The sequence below is a fragment of the Sceloporus occidentalis genome, unplaced genomic scaffold, assembly GCF_023333645.1.
Source record: "Sceloporus occidentalis isolate IW3139 unplaced genomic scaffold, rSceOcc1.0.p SCAF_8, whole genome shotgun sequence".
NCBI classification, from domain to species: Eukaryota; Metazoa; Chordata; class Lepidosauria; order Squamata; family Phrynosomatidae; genus Sceloporus; species Sceloporus occidentalis.
The window spans coordinates 7762978-7777356 of record NW_028316988.1 but is presented as its reverse complement, the minus strand read 5'-3'; the positions used below and the strand labels follow the sequence as shown (position 1 = coordinate 7777356).

At 46.3% G+C, this 14379-nt stretch overlaps 1 protein-coding gene across 3 annotated transcripts in view; it reads left to right on the top strand.

The window, feature by feature from the left end:
* The window catches only part of LOC149307759 (ephrin type-B receptor 2), a 102666-nt gene extending 96386 nt beyond the window's left edge, over positions 1–6280 (top strand). For all 3 annotated transcript variants that reach the window (XM_089534394.1, XM_089534393.1, XM_089534392.1), the window contains exons 14-16: positions 826–1019; positions 3734–3889; positions 5928–6280. In XM_089534394.1, the coding sequence (XP_089390520.1) occupies positions 826–1019; positions 3734–3889; positions 5928–6036 (459 nt within the window). In that variant the 3' untranslated portion in view covers positions 6037–6280. The remainder of the gene's footprint in view (positions 1–825; positions 1020–3733; positions 3890–5927) is intronic.
* Positions 6281–14379: the final 8099 nt, after the last annotated feature.

Below are 14379 nucleotides of genomic sequence, written 5' to 3'. Positions count from 1 at the left end.
AAAGCTAATCGTCAATGAACATGTCCCACTTGCCAGAAAGAGCATGGCCAATGAGGCAGAAACAGCTTTCGATGTGGAATGCTCTAGGGCAGGAGGAGGATGAGAAGCAGGAGGAGGGAGAAGATTTGAAGCTGTTGCCGAGTGCGGCAACAGTTGATCTTCAGATAGGGACCGGGTTTAGGAATGGTAACAGCCCATGGTCTGAGTCTGAGTCTCTCCTTCCACTTTACCACCTTATTTTTTGCAGAGATTGGGATGGTGCTTTGGTGAATTTGGGAAGGTGGAGCATAATGCGCAGTCAACGTGTTGCTTTTGAGGATTTGATTATTCACAGATTTGGTTAGGGATTTGATCAGACTTGGAAATTATGGTGCTATTGATGCAGGCTAAAATACAGTGCGCCCGCATCATATGCAGATGCACTACAAAGAGGAAATGGCGCACGCACCCGTGGCACACACCGCATCACACCGCACTGTGTGCACAAGCCACATTAGTTTCAATGGGGCTTAAGCACACATAGAACTTGCCTTATGAGGTGAGGTTCGGAACAGATCCCCACATAAGGCACACTGTATTATTTGCCTGCTTTGCTGGAGCATTGCACTGCTGGGTCATGTTCAGCTTATGATCAACGTTACTCCCAAGGTCCTTTTCACATGTACAGTTGCTAAACAGTGCATTTGTTTTGTGTGGCCTAAATGTAGTATTGTAAATTTGCCTCTGTGGAATTTCTTTCTATTAGTTTCTGCCCAATTTTCTAGTTTTTGAAGGTCGCTTTGGATCTGTTTCTCTTATTTAGTTCCTTCTTTATTCCATGTACAGGTCATCAATGCCATTGAGCAAGATTACCGATTACCACCGCCCATGGACTGCCCCAGCGCCCTGCACCAGCTCATGTTGGACTGTTGGCAAAAGGACCGCAACCACAGACCCAAATTTGGACAGATCGTCAACACTTTGGACAAGATGATCCGAAACCCGAACAGTCTGAAAGCCATGGCCCCCCTTTCCTCTGGGTAAGAAAGAAACGGGGTCTTACAGAATGTCAGGACAGAGTAGAAATCACCTGCCTGTGCCCAAGCTTTTCCTACAAGCCAGTCCTGTAGGCCATAGCAGTACGTGTTTCTGCTTCTGCATCTCTTGCAAGATAGCAAGTCATGTTCTTGACATGCATCCTAGCCAGTCGTAAAGCAGCCCCCCTTGTATCACCAACTGGTTGCAAATTTCACTGGGGTGGCAAATCAGCCAAGTCTACACTTTAAAGGAGCTATCCAAAATTCAGCCTAAAATCCAGAGTGGATTTAGTGCCCTGCTTACATAGAAACTATCCATTGCAAATGATTGCAGGTGGAATATTCTTGGCCTGGCATCTCATAGAATCATAGAGTTGGAAGGGACCACAAGGGCCATCCAGTCCAACCCAATCCTGTCATGCAGGAACTCTCAATCAAAGCATCCCTGACAGATGGCCATCCAGCCTCTGTTTAAAGACCTCCAAGGAAGGAGACTCCACTACTCTCCAATGGTCTGTCGAACAGCCTTTACTGTCAAGAAGTTCTTCTTAATGTCAAGGTGGAATCTCTTTTCCTATTACTTTCATCCATTGCTCCATGTCATATTCTCTGGAGCAGCAGAAAACAAGCTTGCTCCATCCTCAGTATGACATCCCTTCAAATATATGAACAGCTAAAACAAATACTTCATCCAGGTTGTTTGACAGTAGGGGCATAAAGGGTCTAGCCAAGACCCAGCGCCAGAGACGGAAAAGACCCTCCAGCTCCTAGATGAACATTCCCGTAAATCAATAAATATGGAATCAGCAATTTCCTCTGATAAACAGAAAATGGGTTAGGTGATTTCCCTTTCTGATTTCTAACACTGCCAGCTTCCAGCTGGGACAGTTTCTGAAGGAAAATTCCAGGGTTGAAGCAACTGCAGGTTGTTGCTCTTTTCAGATTCCTCAGATTCCTCCGGTTCATGCGCCTCTTTTATTCCTCCCTTCTGATCTTGGCATTATTATTATTGCATTAAGATTTTCACTTTGCAGTGTGCTAGCAGTGTCTGCGTGGCACACTGGTAAAAACTCTGCATGAAAGAATTACATCCATCTAAAGGTATAATGAAATGGAGTTTGCTGTTTCATGAGAAGAGCAGGCACATGTTTGTCCAATGCATCATAACAAAAAAATACCATGATGGAATTATATAATGTACAAGCATATCAAGATCATGGATTGGGGTGAAAGCAGTGTTTCGTCTCTACTAACATGCACACTGTGAATGTAGTAAAAAGAAAATGTGCATGAAAGAAGTGAAATTTTTGGCAAATGGCATGTGCTCTGTACAAAAATGCTTGAACAATAGAGACTACCCTGTGTACCGAGTATAGTGTCAGCCCTTTGTATCCGCATGGGTTCTGTTCCATATCCCCTCCCATCAATGGCAAATTCCACAGGACCTCAAGTCCTGTTCTCCTCAATGGCGGCGCACGCAACCACATTGGCGCAGCTGTGTGTGCACATTGACGTTTAGGAAAATAGGGCGGCAAGTCCGTAGATAGGAAGAGCCAGTGGTATTTGGGAAATAATACCATATACAGTTGGCCTTCCAATGTCTGTGGAGTTGAGATCCGCAGACTTGAAAATCTGCGGAGGGGTGACCGCCATTAACGCCAATGGAGCGTGTGTCCATGGGGTGCCCCCCACATACCCCATTCAAGCCTATGGGGCTTGAATATGCACAGTTTTTGGAACTTGCCAGGGGGACTGGAATGGATCCGCCACGAGTTCCAAGATTTGGAACACTGGAATCTGCAGAGAAACTCAGAATCAGAGGATTTCAGATGCATCTGAGGACTTGTCTGAACTGGTCAGAATATCCTGAGGGCAGCTTGGAGTATTCTGGTCCCAAAACTGCTCCGAGCTCCCCCCATTACCTGACCCTCTATTCCCATACATACATCCTGCTGAGCTGCCTGACATATCTGCCACCACCACTGGTCACTTTGGCCTGAGGTCAGAATGAAACAGTGATGCTCATATGGCTGGGCATCATGTTCTGATCTCAGAGCAAGTGATTGGTGGCAGCAGCAGCCATGCTGGGCAGCTCAGCGGGACACATTTCAAACAGCCACCATGCATCAGAAAGAATATCTGGAGCAAACAGGAAAGTCTTTTAAGATGCATTAAGAGGAGTATGCCCTATTTAGTGCTGAATGGGCCAGACGTCATCCAGTCTACTTGCACCAAAACTGGGGTTTAGGCCACGCATCATCTGGTTTCTCTTTGACCAAAGTATCTCAAAAATATATTAATACTAAGCAGTAAAAGCAGACTTACAAATATACCAGTACATCTACCTTAAACCAGTTAAAACACAAATGTGCATTTAGACAGGTCGCATCTCGTACCAGGATGCTATCTTCTAGCATCCCATTTCCAACTTTCAACTGGTCCTTAGTGATTTATCACCTACAAAGTTAAAATTTAAACATACAAAGATTTAAAAAATGTAATCTGAAACACCCCCCCCCCCAAAAAAAATAAAATAAAACCAGTTTGCATGACTTTACAAAGCCTGCCTGCATAGAAGGGCCTGAGTTTGGTTTGGTCTGATTTGGGTTGAACAAACGTATCCTCTTGGGCAAAAGTTAATGATGCAAGCAATAGTGGATATTTAACTCAATGGTCCATTAAATCTCTGCTTCCCATTTTGGGGGGATTTCTTCCAGGATTAACCTCCCTCTACTAGACCGCACGATCCCAGACTATTCCAGTTTCAACACGGTAGACGAATGGCTCGAGGCCATCAAGATGGGACAGTACAAGGAAAGCTTTGCCAACAGCGGCTTCACCAACTTCGACACGGTTTCTCAGATGACTATGGAGTAAGTTACCAAGGATGGGACAACCTTCAGGAATCCCCTCCTTCATCTCTTAGATGGGATATGTGGATGATGAGTCAAAACAGCTTGAAAATACAGTGGACCCTCGCCTTACTGTGGGGGATCCATTCCAGATTCCCCCCCCCCCCCGGCGTAAGGTGAATTCTGCTTATGTTCAAACCTCATTCAAGTGAATGGGGCTCGTGCACGTGGTGGCGTAGTGGTGTGGTGGTGCACGCGTGCCGCCCTTTGCACCCTGCGCACTCCCTGTGGCTTGAGCGTGTACGCTCAAAGCCATGTATAGCACGCCCGCATATAACGTGGGCGCACTGTATTGGTTTTTTCCCCACAGCAGAAACTGAGGAAATTATTATTCTTAGAATCATAGAATTGGAAGAGACCGCAAGGGCCATCCAGTCCAACACCATTCTGCCATGCAGGAAATCCAAATCAAAGCATCCCCGACAGATGACCATCCAGCCTCTGTTTAAAGACCTCCAAGGAAGGAGACTCCACTACACTCCAAGGAAGGAGTGTGTTCCACTGTCGAACAGCCCTTACTCTCAGGAAGTTCCTCCTAATGTTGAGGTGGAATCTCTTTTCCTGGAGCTTGCATCCATTGCTCTGGGTCCTAGTCTCTGGAGCAGCAGAAAACAAGCTTGCTCCCTCCTCAATATGACATCCCTTCAAGTATTTAAACAGGGCTATCATATCACCTCTCAACCTTCTCTTCTCCAGGCTAAACATCCCCAGCTCCCTAAGGCATTCCTCATAGGACATGGCTTCCAGACCCTGCACCATTTTAGTCGCTCTCCAGACAATCCAGGTCTTCTCCTGTGCAAAATTCACAGAAGGTGGTTTTGCACGGAAACAGTGTTTTCTGTGCAGACAATTTCTATTTTCTGCACAAATTTCCATTTCCTGCACAGAAAATGTTGCTTCCTGCACAGAAAGTACTGCAAATTGGGGATATTCTATGCAAAATTTGCATGTGGTTGATTTGCACTGAAAACAGCATTTCCTGTGCAGGAAACAGCTTTTTCTGCACAGAAAATAATATTTCTGCCTATGCAGCAAAGGCTGTTTCTTGTGCAAAGTGTGTGAATAAATCCTGAAATGTGGATAGGTTTTGAAAACCGGGTGGTTTTTGAAATCTTCCAGTGGGGAAAACAAAATTGCAAAAATTATTGGTTGCTTCCTCTGAGAAAGCAATTATGGGTAAGAAGTCGAAGGCTTTCATGGCTGGCATCCATAGATTTTTGTGGGTTTTTCGAGCTGTGTGTCCATGTTCTAGAAGAGTTTATTCCTAATGTTTTGCCAGCATCTGTGGCTGGCATCTTCAGAGAATGCTGGCGTGGAAGAGAGTTGGGTATACATACATTGGATGCCAAAACAAATTGCATTATTTTGACAGTGTAGATACACCCTGAGAATTCTCTGAAGATGCCAGCCACAGGTGAAATATCAAGAATAAACTAGAATCATAGAATGATAGAGTTGGAAGAGACCAGAAGGGCCATCCAGTCCAACCCCATTCTGCTGTGCAGGAACTCTCAATCAAAGCATCCCCAACAGATGGCGAACCAGCCTCTGTTTAAAGACCTCTAAGGAAGGAGATTTCACTATACTCCGAGGAGTTTGTTCCACTGTCAAACAGCCCTTACTATCAGGAAGTTCCTCCTAATGTTGAGGTGGAATCTCTTTTCCTGGAGCTTGCATCCATTGTTCTGGGTCCTAGTTTCTGGAGCAGCAGAAAACAAGCTTGTTCCCTCCTCAATATGACATCCCTTCAAGTATTTAAACAGGGCTATTCTATCACCTCTTAACCTTCTCCTCTCCAGGCTAAACATTCCCAGCTCCCTGAGTCGTTCTTCATAGGATATGGTTTCCAGACCCTTCACCATTTTGGTCACCCTCCTTTGGACACGCTCCAGTTTCTCAATGTCCTCTTCTAGAACATGGCTACGTAAGCTGAAAAACCCACAAAAATTCTAATTATGGATGAATTGCTAACTTTCCTTGTCTCTTTTTCCTCTCCCAGGGACATCCTGCGAGTGGGGGTCACGCTAGCAGGGCACCAGAAGAAAATCCTCAACAGTATCCAGGTGATGCGGGCCCAAATGAACCAGATCCAGTCGGTGGAGGTTTGAGAATGTGACCCTGGCGCACGCTTCTTCCTCGCGGCCTGTTCCCATTTTGTCCCTGTGTGTCTGAGCACTTGGTGGGCCTTATGTTCCCCCCGCAGAGATGGCGGCCATGGGGAAGGGATGGCCTCCATGCAAAGTTGCTGCGGACTTTGAGAATCCAGACAGGGGGGCAAAAGGGAATGGTGAAGACTCTTGTTTAGAATGATTTTTTTAAAAAAGAAGAAGAAAGGGGGAAAATGAAAATGAAAATGAAATGGAACAGCAATGGCCTTCACTCCAAAGGCTCTGAGATGAACAAACAGGTTTGGGAAGGATCTGGAGCAATTCCCCCTCTTCCTTTTGCAATGGTCCACCTGCCTTCTGGAGCACCAAGTGGATCAGAAGGTTTGGGTGGCCCGGGGGTCAGGTTGGCAAACCGCATGCCCTTCTGAGCCTCGCAGGGCATGCCCCCCTCTCCACAAATGCCAGCATCTCTACAGCTTGAACTGACAAAGGGGACGAGAGTCAGGAAACGTTCCCCGCAGATTGGGTCAGCCATGTCTTGATAGCAAGGGACCTAAGAGATCATCATGGTTTTTAGACTTGTTTTCCTTTGAAGGACTGGAATCAGAAGAAGAAGCTTCCCCTGCTCCACCCAATGCTTCTTCTTCCTGCGGATGAACAAGAACTTTTGTCGCACTGCGGAAGGGAAAGCTTGGGGGCAGTTTTGGTCTCTTTTGCACTGGGACCATTTCCGGAATTGCGCTTCCCAGAGGTTCTGCCCCCTGCACCTCCGAGTGGCGGTTCCTACATATCATTATGCACAAGACATTCACAAGGCCTCATGCATTGCCAGGGGCCTGACCCCAGCAGACATCTTGCCCCCTCCCCTTGTGCCATGCAGTATGTTGTAGAGTTGATGTGCATTTCCATTGGGTTGTCGTTGTTTCATCTTTTTCTACTTTGTTTACAATAGGGCGTGGGGACGGGGAGGGCAGATTATTTTTGTTTGTTTGTTTGTTTTGGTGGGAGGGGGTAATTTTAATTTTTTTTATTTTTTACAAAAGCAGGATGACCTTTCCGCAACGGTGGTCTCCCCATATGCGCTCCAGTTTCCTCGCGGGCAGCTTACTGGCGGAGCACTTCCAGAGGGCGCTTGGAGCATTTTGGGCACGCCTCGATCTTTTGGCCAGGCTGCTCCCGAGTCCTTCTCCTCTCTTCTGAGGTCTTAACCAGTGTTGCAAAGTGGTGGGTTTGTTGGGTCCCTTGGTACTGACGAAACGGTTCCTTGCCTCTCAGGAGAGAATCTCATGCATAGGAATTGACCATGAAAGCTCTCAGAAAATGGAGGTCAGCTGGAAATGAGTGAAGGAACAAAGAGGAAAGAGTAAGAGGGTTGGAGCATGAAGTTGTCTTACACAAGATCAGCTAAGATGTTTCTTGAGATCCTGTGATGTTCCCTCAGGTTTCCTTGAGCATCCTGGAGAAACCAAAAGCACCAATAGTATTGTATCAACAAGGGGAAGGATCAGGCCTTAGCAAGGACCTGGAATCCAGAAGCCACACGGGAAGTCCCTCTAGATCTCATTCATCCACCTCATTCATGCTCCTCAGCATGGCTCTTAGACTTACATGTCAAACTTGAGTGTTGGTAGGTGGAAGATGGACTATCTCCTGCAGTTCAGCCCTTTCCTCTTTGACTTGGTAAAGATCAAGAACATGGAGAAAGCTTTGGAGAGTTCAGGAGCCTTCTAAGGAGAAATGTCAGGTGGGAAACTATCACCCAACTTAGCTCCATTTCTGCATGGATGGTGGCCATCAATAGGGGTTTCATTTTAAGGTAATAACTCCTTCCCATATGTGCACACAGCATTTCTTGCTTAAACTATGGTTAGTGAGGACAAGTGACTGAGACATAGCTTCAGAACCTGGCTTGATCTGAAACTCCAGACTGAACAAATCACAGTTTCCTAAGCCTGGATGTCGTGGGGAGCTGTAGTTTGCTTAAATATGGCTCCCGATAACTGTCATTTGGAAATTTGGTTTCAGAACCTAGCTCATTCTGAATCCAGAGTTTTAACAAACTACAGCCAAGATCTTGTGTTAAGGAGATGGAGCATGGAGTTACATACCAAAATCCATCATGAAGTTACATGGTTGTTACATAACTACGCCTCACTAGTGAATGGAGCTGTTGCACAACCAAATGTGCAGGCATGTATAATATGCAGCCATGCACAACCAGTGTATATACAGCTCTGGTCCATAACCATGAGCTAAATATGGCCAAACCACACCTGACAAAATGTCCAACCACTTCTATAGAGGAACATATGCATGTCTAAGACCTCAACAAGATCCTGGTCCATGGGTCCCCGCAGGGGGACATAATTGGAAACCATGGTTTGCTTAAAAGCAGAAACAAAAAAAAACTCCATCTCCTCTCTGTGGCTTGTTCACCTAGCAGAAAACCATGAATTCCTTTCATTTCTGAACCAGGCCCCTTTAGACAGGGAAACAACCTTTGCTGGACCACCCCAAGCTGTTAGGAGAAGTTAGATGCAATACATTTCGCCTTGCAGACTGTCGGTCCCACTCTTTCACCAGAGGTCTTTGGGCTCTGCTGCCTGCCTTCTCCTTAGAGGAGAACTTGGGTGCTGGGTTCTTTGCACAGGGGAGCAAGTTAGCTTTGCACTAAAGCTGCCCTCACCTATCTTCCCAATGTGAGCCTGATTCATTCTACTGGGTGCTGCTGGTTTTTGGGGGAGAGGAGCCTGGGAACTGTCCTCACCAGCAGAAAGACACACAAACACACACGCATACAAACACATCTACCTGATCCATTCCACTGTGACATAGGAGGGCCATTTCCTAGTTTTCTCCGTTGGCCAAATTTAGGCACCGTACTGTGGCCTTGCTGGGTTAGTGAAGACCTGTCCTCTTTCTTGACAGGGCGGCCTTTCCACCTTTAAACCAGCAAAGATGTTCCAACCATGCTCTCAGTGTGCCCTTGGAGCAGCTCATCCCTCAGTGTCCTTGTGCATCACAACTCCTCGGTCACATCTCCAAACACCTCTTCCCATCTGAGCCTGCACCTTCAACTCTCTTCCGGCACTCATCCTCAACATTTTCTTTGTTGAAGATCTTGGGGCCGAGACTGGATTGCCAAAATTCCATTAAACATAGCAATAATAAAATGCCAGGCGCTAGGCCCTGGCACTGTTCAACACTGTGATGGAGTTGTGTGTGGGCACCATGTGGGAAAGGAGAGCTTCCGTGAGAGGTCCTAGAATTTAGCATAACACCCTCGAAATGCACACCTTTTCTGAAATAGGTTTGGAATGGGGTCCTTTCACAACACACCATCAATTCCCAAACTTTGGTCCGACGTGTGCATTGGACTTCAACTGGGTTATTGACTGTTGGCCAAGCTGGTTGGGGTTCTGGGTGCCGAAGTCGAAAACCTTAATGGACCACTGTTTGAGAACCACCACACTGTGCAGTTAGAGCTCCGTAATTCTGCTTTAAATAACATGGCAACATCGTATGGAATCCTGGGATTGGCAGGTTAGGGAGCGACATTTAGGATCCTCATCCGGAGAACTGTATAGCCTTGCTGTTGTCATTGTTGTGTGTGCCTTCAAGTCATTTCTGACTTATGGGGACTTTAAGGTAAACCTATCATGGGATTTTCTTGGGTGATTTTGTTCAGAGGGGATTCCATCACCTTCCTCTGAGACTGGAAGTGTGTGACTTGCCCAAGATCACCCAATGGGTTTTCATGGCTGAACCAGGATTTGAACCTTGGTCTCTCAATGTCCAACTCTCAAACCAATTCACCACACTGACTCTCTCCAGATGGCAAATCCCAGGATTCAATAGGATGGAAGCATGACAGATAAAATGAAATCATGGTGTTACAAGTTTACTATATGAAGGAGCCTTGGGTTAATAGTTGGGTGGGAGACTGCTAGGGAAAGAACCCTTAAAACCCTGGAGACCTGTTGCCCGGCAGAGCTGATGATAATGTCCTATTTGAGCCAGTGGTCAGGCTTTGAACCAGGCAGCAATCTCTATTGCTTAGAAGGAACCAGGTTTGAGGACGAAGGAGAGGCAATACAGAAGAAGCTTTGCTCGAATATTTGAAAAGCTCCGCTATTTCACTGTGATTTATTTTTTAATATTTTTGGAAGCAGCGGCATAACTATAACATGCCTCTCAGTGTTTCAGGTTGCCACCAGTAAATGCACCATGGGCAGATAAAGCGTCTTGGTCTTCAGCAACCTTTAGGGTCACAAGAGAGGATGCGATAGTTGATGCCCCTGGGGAGTCCCTCTTTCAGTTCCTGGTTGGACTTTCCCCACACAGAACTAGAGGACTGTCTAGCTGCCAGTTTCAGTCTGAGGCCAAGTTGATGTCTTGCTGAGTGAGAGATGCTGTCCATTGGGAGTTGGCTGGAGTCTTATAAGGTGACCTTCAACGTCTGAGCCAAAGCTGTCCTGGCAGCCATTCAGAAACCCATTGTAACTTGACTTGACATGCTGGATTTGCAGTGAGGACCTTCCCATAGCTACTCCAGGAGACAAAGTCACCCTCATGTGTGTGAGAGAAAAAAGGTCAGAAATAAGGGACTAGTGATACCTACCTCTGGGTGACCATATAGTCTGGGCTATCATCACATCCGGTGCATGGTCCCTGATCGGCTAGGATCCGCCAAGAAAGAAAAGGACCAGGGAAGGTAAGAAAACGGCCACAACTTAATGGGTGGAAGTAAGAAGCAAACAGTAGCGGAAAGTAAGATTCGGACCTTGCTTGGGAGCAGTTCTTCTCCCACCGTCTAGTTTCATGGTGACAGGGACATAGCCAAGGGGGGGATCTTGGGGTCCGGACCCCCCCTTCCATTAGAAAAATGAATGGTGTGTGCTGCTGCGCCGCAGCACCCAAGCCCCATTATAATGGTGGCACTTAGTCTGGACTCCCCCCCTTCCTAAAATCCTGGCTAAGTCCCTGAAGGTGAAAATCAAGCCCGGACAACATCCTGCTCAGTATTCATTGCCAGTTTTGTTCTGTATGCAGAGAAAGACATACGCATTAACATTTCAGGCATGGCTCCGAACAATGACCTGCACCTCCTTCCCTCTTCAAGCTGCCTCTTTGCAAAATGGTGACCCATTTCTCCGGCAGTCTCCCTCAGGGCAGGCTGTTTTCTCTCTGGCTGCCCATGGGTTGTGGCCTTGTGTGCGACACTTGCTCTTTTTCCCTGACAGTATTTGTATTTTTAGAGAGATGTGACTAGGTAGGTGGCGTCCCGGCCCTTGTCCCTTGGGGTTGTGTCTTCCATTCCAACCAGAACTTTCTCCTGGCTCCGTCAGGCATCTTTGGATGTTACTGGGGAGGGGAGGGAATAATAAACCAGATGTATTTATAAAGGAAAACAGAAACCTGCTGCTCCAATGCCTTTGTAGGAGTATTTTTAAGAAGACATTTTTTTCAAAATAAATGTGAAGTGTCAAAGTTTGGCGCATTTGTTCCGGGCTCTTATTCCTTTGCCGTTTGCTGCCTTTGCAGGCCCTGCGTATGGAGACCTCATTGGATCACCATGACAAGGAAAATGTATTGTGATCTACATTGCCTAACTTTATGCATAATTAGCCCCATTGCAGAGCCCTGTTAGTGAATTGCAAAAATGTGTAACACAACACCAGCAAGAGTGTGCCAGTGTACATTGACGCTCCACCAACATGCATCGAGTCCCATTGTGGAGGGATTACTTTGATGGCTCCTGTACATGTTAACACAACAGTAGCCTCTTGCAGAATATAGATGTTGCAAAACTTCTCAGTTCTATTTCCAGAAGATATAAGGCTGTTTACAATAACACAAATCCCCGAGTGAATTGCAGCCATAGTACTTCATGAATTCCAGCCACAGTACTTCATGCCACTATTGTGGCACCATAGTGTTCCTTCAGAGAAAGCTAAATCTCTCAGAAAACTACAAATCCCATAGCATTTAGTCATGGCAATTAAAGCGGTGTCAAATTGCAATATTTTTTGTAGTGCAGAGCAGGCCTGAGATACTATTATTCTATGGTGAATGGAGATGTAGGCCCCAGTCCGACTTACAGATAAATTGGTGTGCGATCCAAAGCGATGGATCGATTTGACAGTGGAGCGTGGTTCCCACTACATTTGCCCCGATTGTATTTTTTTACTTCTAAAATAATCCACTTGTGGTTCACATCCATACATGAATCCATTCAAAATGGACCCGTTCCAGCTGGCTGAAGGGCAAATTTAAATCGATTCCGATCCGCAAGTGGTTCACACTTGCGCGGAACCGATTTATCCAAAAAGACGTGGAAAAAATCAGCTTCAAAAAGATGCAGGTTGAACGGATCTGGTGCATGGCCGCCCTCACTGAATTGCTTTAGCAATTCGATTTAAGCGGGAACCAGGGTCATTTGAACTGGTCCAAACTGAATTGTGATCCAGTTTAAAAGGTAGTGGGAATGAGGCCGTATTCTTGTTCATCTGATCAGCCCTAATTCAGCCGCCAGTTTTAGAGAGGCTGACGTTCTCCCAGAGCTTGGAAAAATTCCTTTTGTGAGTACAGGTCTCACAATTTTGTGGCTCACCTGGCTCTACTCCAGCCAGTTCTTTGCAAGCTCTTCTTGCAGCTAAAGCAACAGACCAGAAGCAACAAAGCTCAAGCCAATGAGGGATCGGCTCTGAATTTCCTCTAAGGAAGACGGGCCTCCACCTCTCCCCTCCCTTGCAACGGCAACTTCACCCTTTGTGTGGAAATTCACAGTCCCATATCCTCGGGATCACGAAGCAGTGACCCAGAGCATGTCACCCTCAATCCTTGTCTTCTGAACTGGAGGAATGCGACGGAGGACAATTCTATGGAAACAATAACCTGATGAGAACGGAGTGCCCCAAAGAACGGGTTCCCACTGGGGAGAAAAAGCGAGTTGGGGGGTTGCCCCACTTACATACGCTGAACAAGCGGAGGAGGAAATTGACTCAAGCAATCGTTCCAAAATGATGCGCACACCAGCCCAGCGCACGATCGTGTGTGCGCTTCCAGGGAACTGCCAGAGCATGGCGAGAAAGCCGCTGATTAAATAATTAAAGGCCCAAAGTGTCTCCCGACCGAGAGTCTTGTCTGTTGCTTCATGTCTGCAATTAAAGATGAGCTGCGGTTTCTCAGAAGACCCTTTCCTAAGACAATTTCTGAAAGGTTTCCCCCACCTCTCCCTTCTTTGCTCCCAGATTCTTCAAATGTTCTCATTTTCATCTCCATGGCTGCTGTCATTTTCTAGGGATGGAGAAGAATTGCCTTCCCCAAGACTTGTTAGGAGGCAAAATTCAACTTGAGGAAGGCATAAAGTGGACTTAGAATCATAGAGTTGGAAGAAACCCTAAAGGCCATCCAGTCTAACCCTCTGCCATGTAGGAAGACACAATCCAAGCACTCTTGACTGATGTCCATCCAGCCTCTGTTGAGAAGCATCCCAAAGAAGGAGACTCCGCCTTCTTAAGCCTGCGTATGTCAATAATATGATGCTGGCCAAAATGATCAGGAGATTTTGGAAGAGACAAAGAAGAGGAAAGAAACAAGACCTTTTCCTTGCCATAAGTGGGTGTGGAGCCATTGCAACAACTGAACCGTTGATAATCTGGACCTGTCATAACAGAGGAATAACAAGGTGAGAGGTGGGGATGCCATTGTCACCTGAAGCGGTTGCCTCTGCCTAATGCATTGACAGAGAAATGCAAATGGGAAGCTTCTCTTCCTCTGCCTCTTACTTGTAAATCCAGTGGCATGTTTCACATCTTAGCCTCTTTCTTGAAATAGCTGTCATGCATGCTCTGAGGCCATTCTTCACCCTGGAACACATGGCATCTTATCTGCACCATTGTCAGGGATGCACTCGGACGTCGATGTTGGGCAAAGGAAAGAAACTCTTGGGCTATGCCACTTAGCAAGGACTGGCATCAGGTGTTGGCATCTCTCAGCTATTCCAGGATCCTTGTTGCGTATCGTCCCACCCTGAGGCCTTGGCGTTAAACAACAGAACAATACACAGATTAACATGGAAATATCTCCTCCGAACCTAGAATCACACACTATATATATATATATATATATATATATATATATATATACCCACTCTCTTCCATGCCATCATTCTCCAAAGATGCCAGCCACAGTTGCTAGTGACACATCAGAAACAAACTCTTCTAGAACATGGCCACATAAGCCCGAAAAACCCACAAAAAACTATGGCTGCTGGCCATCAAAACCTTCAGCTTCACATATTTCAGGATATGGTATGGCTGCTCCTCATTGTCCTTGCCC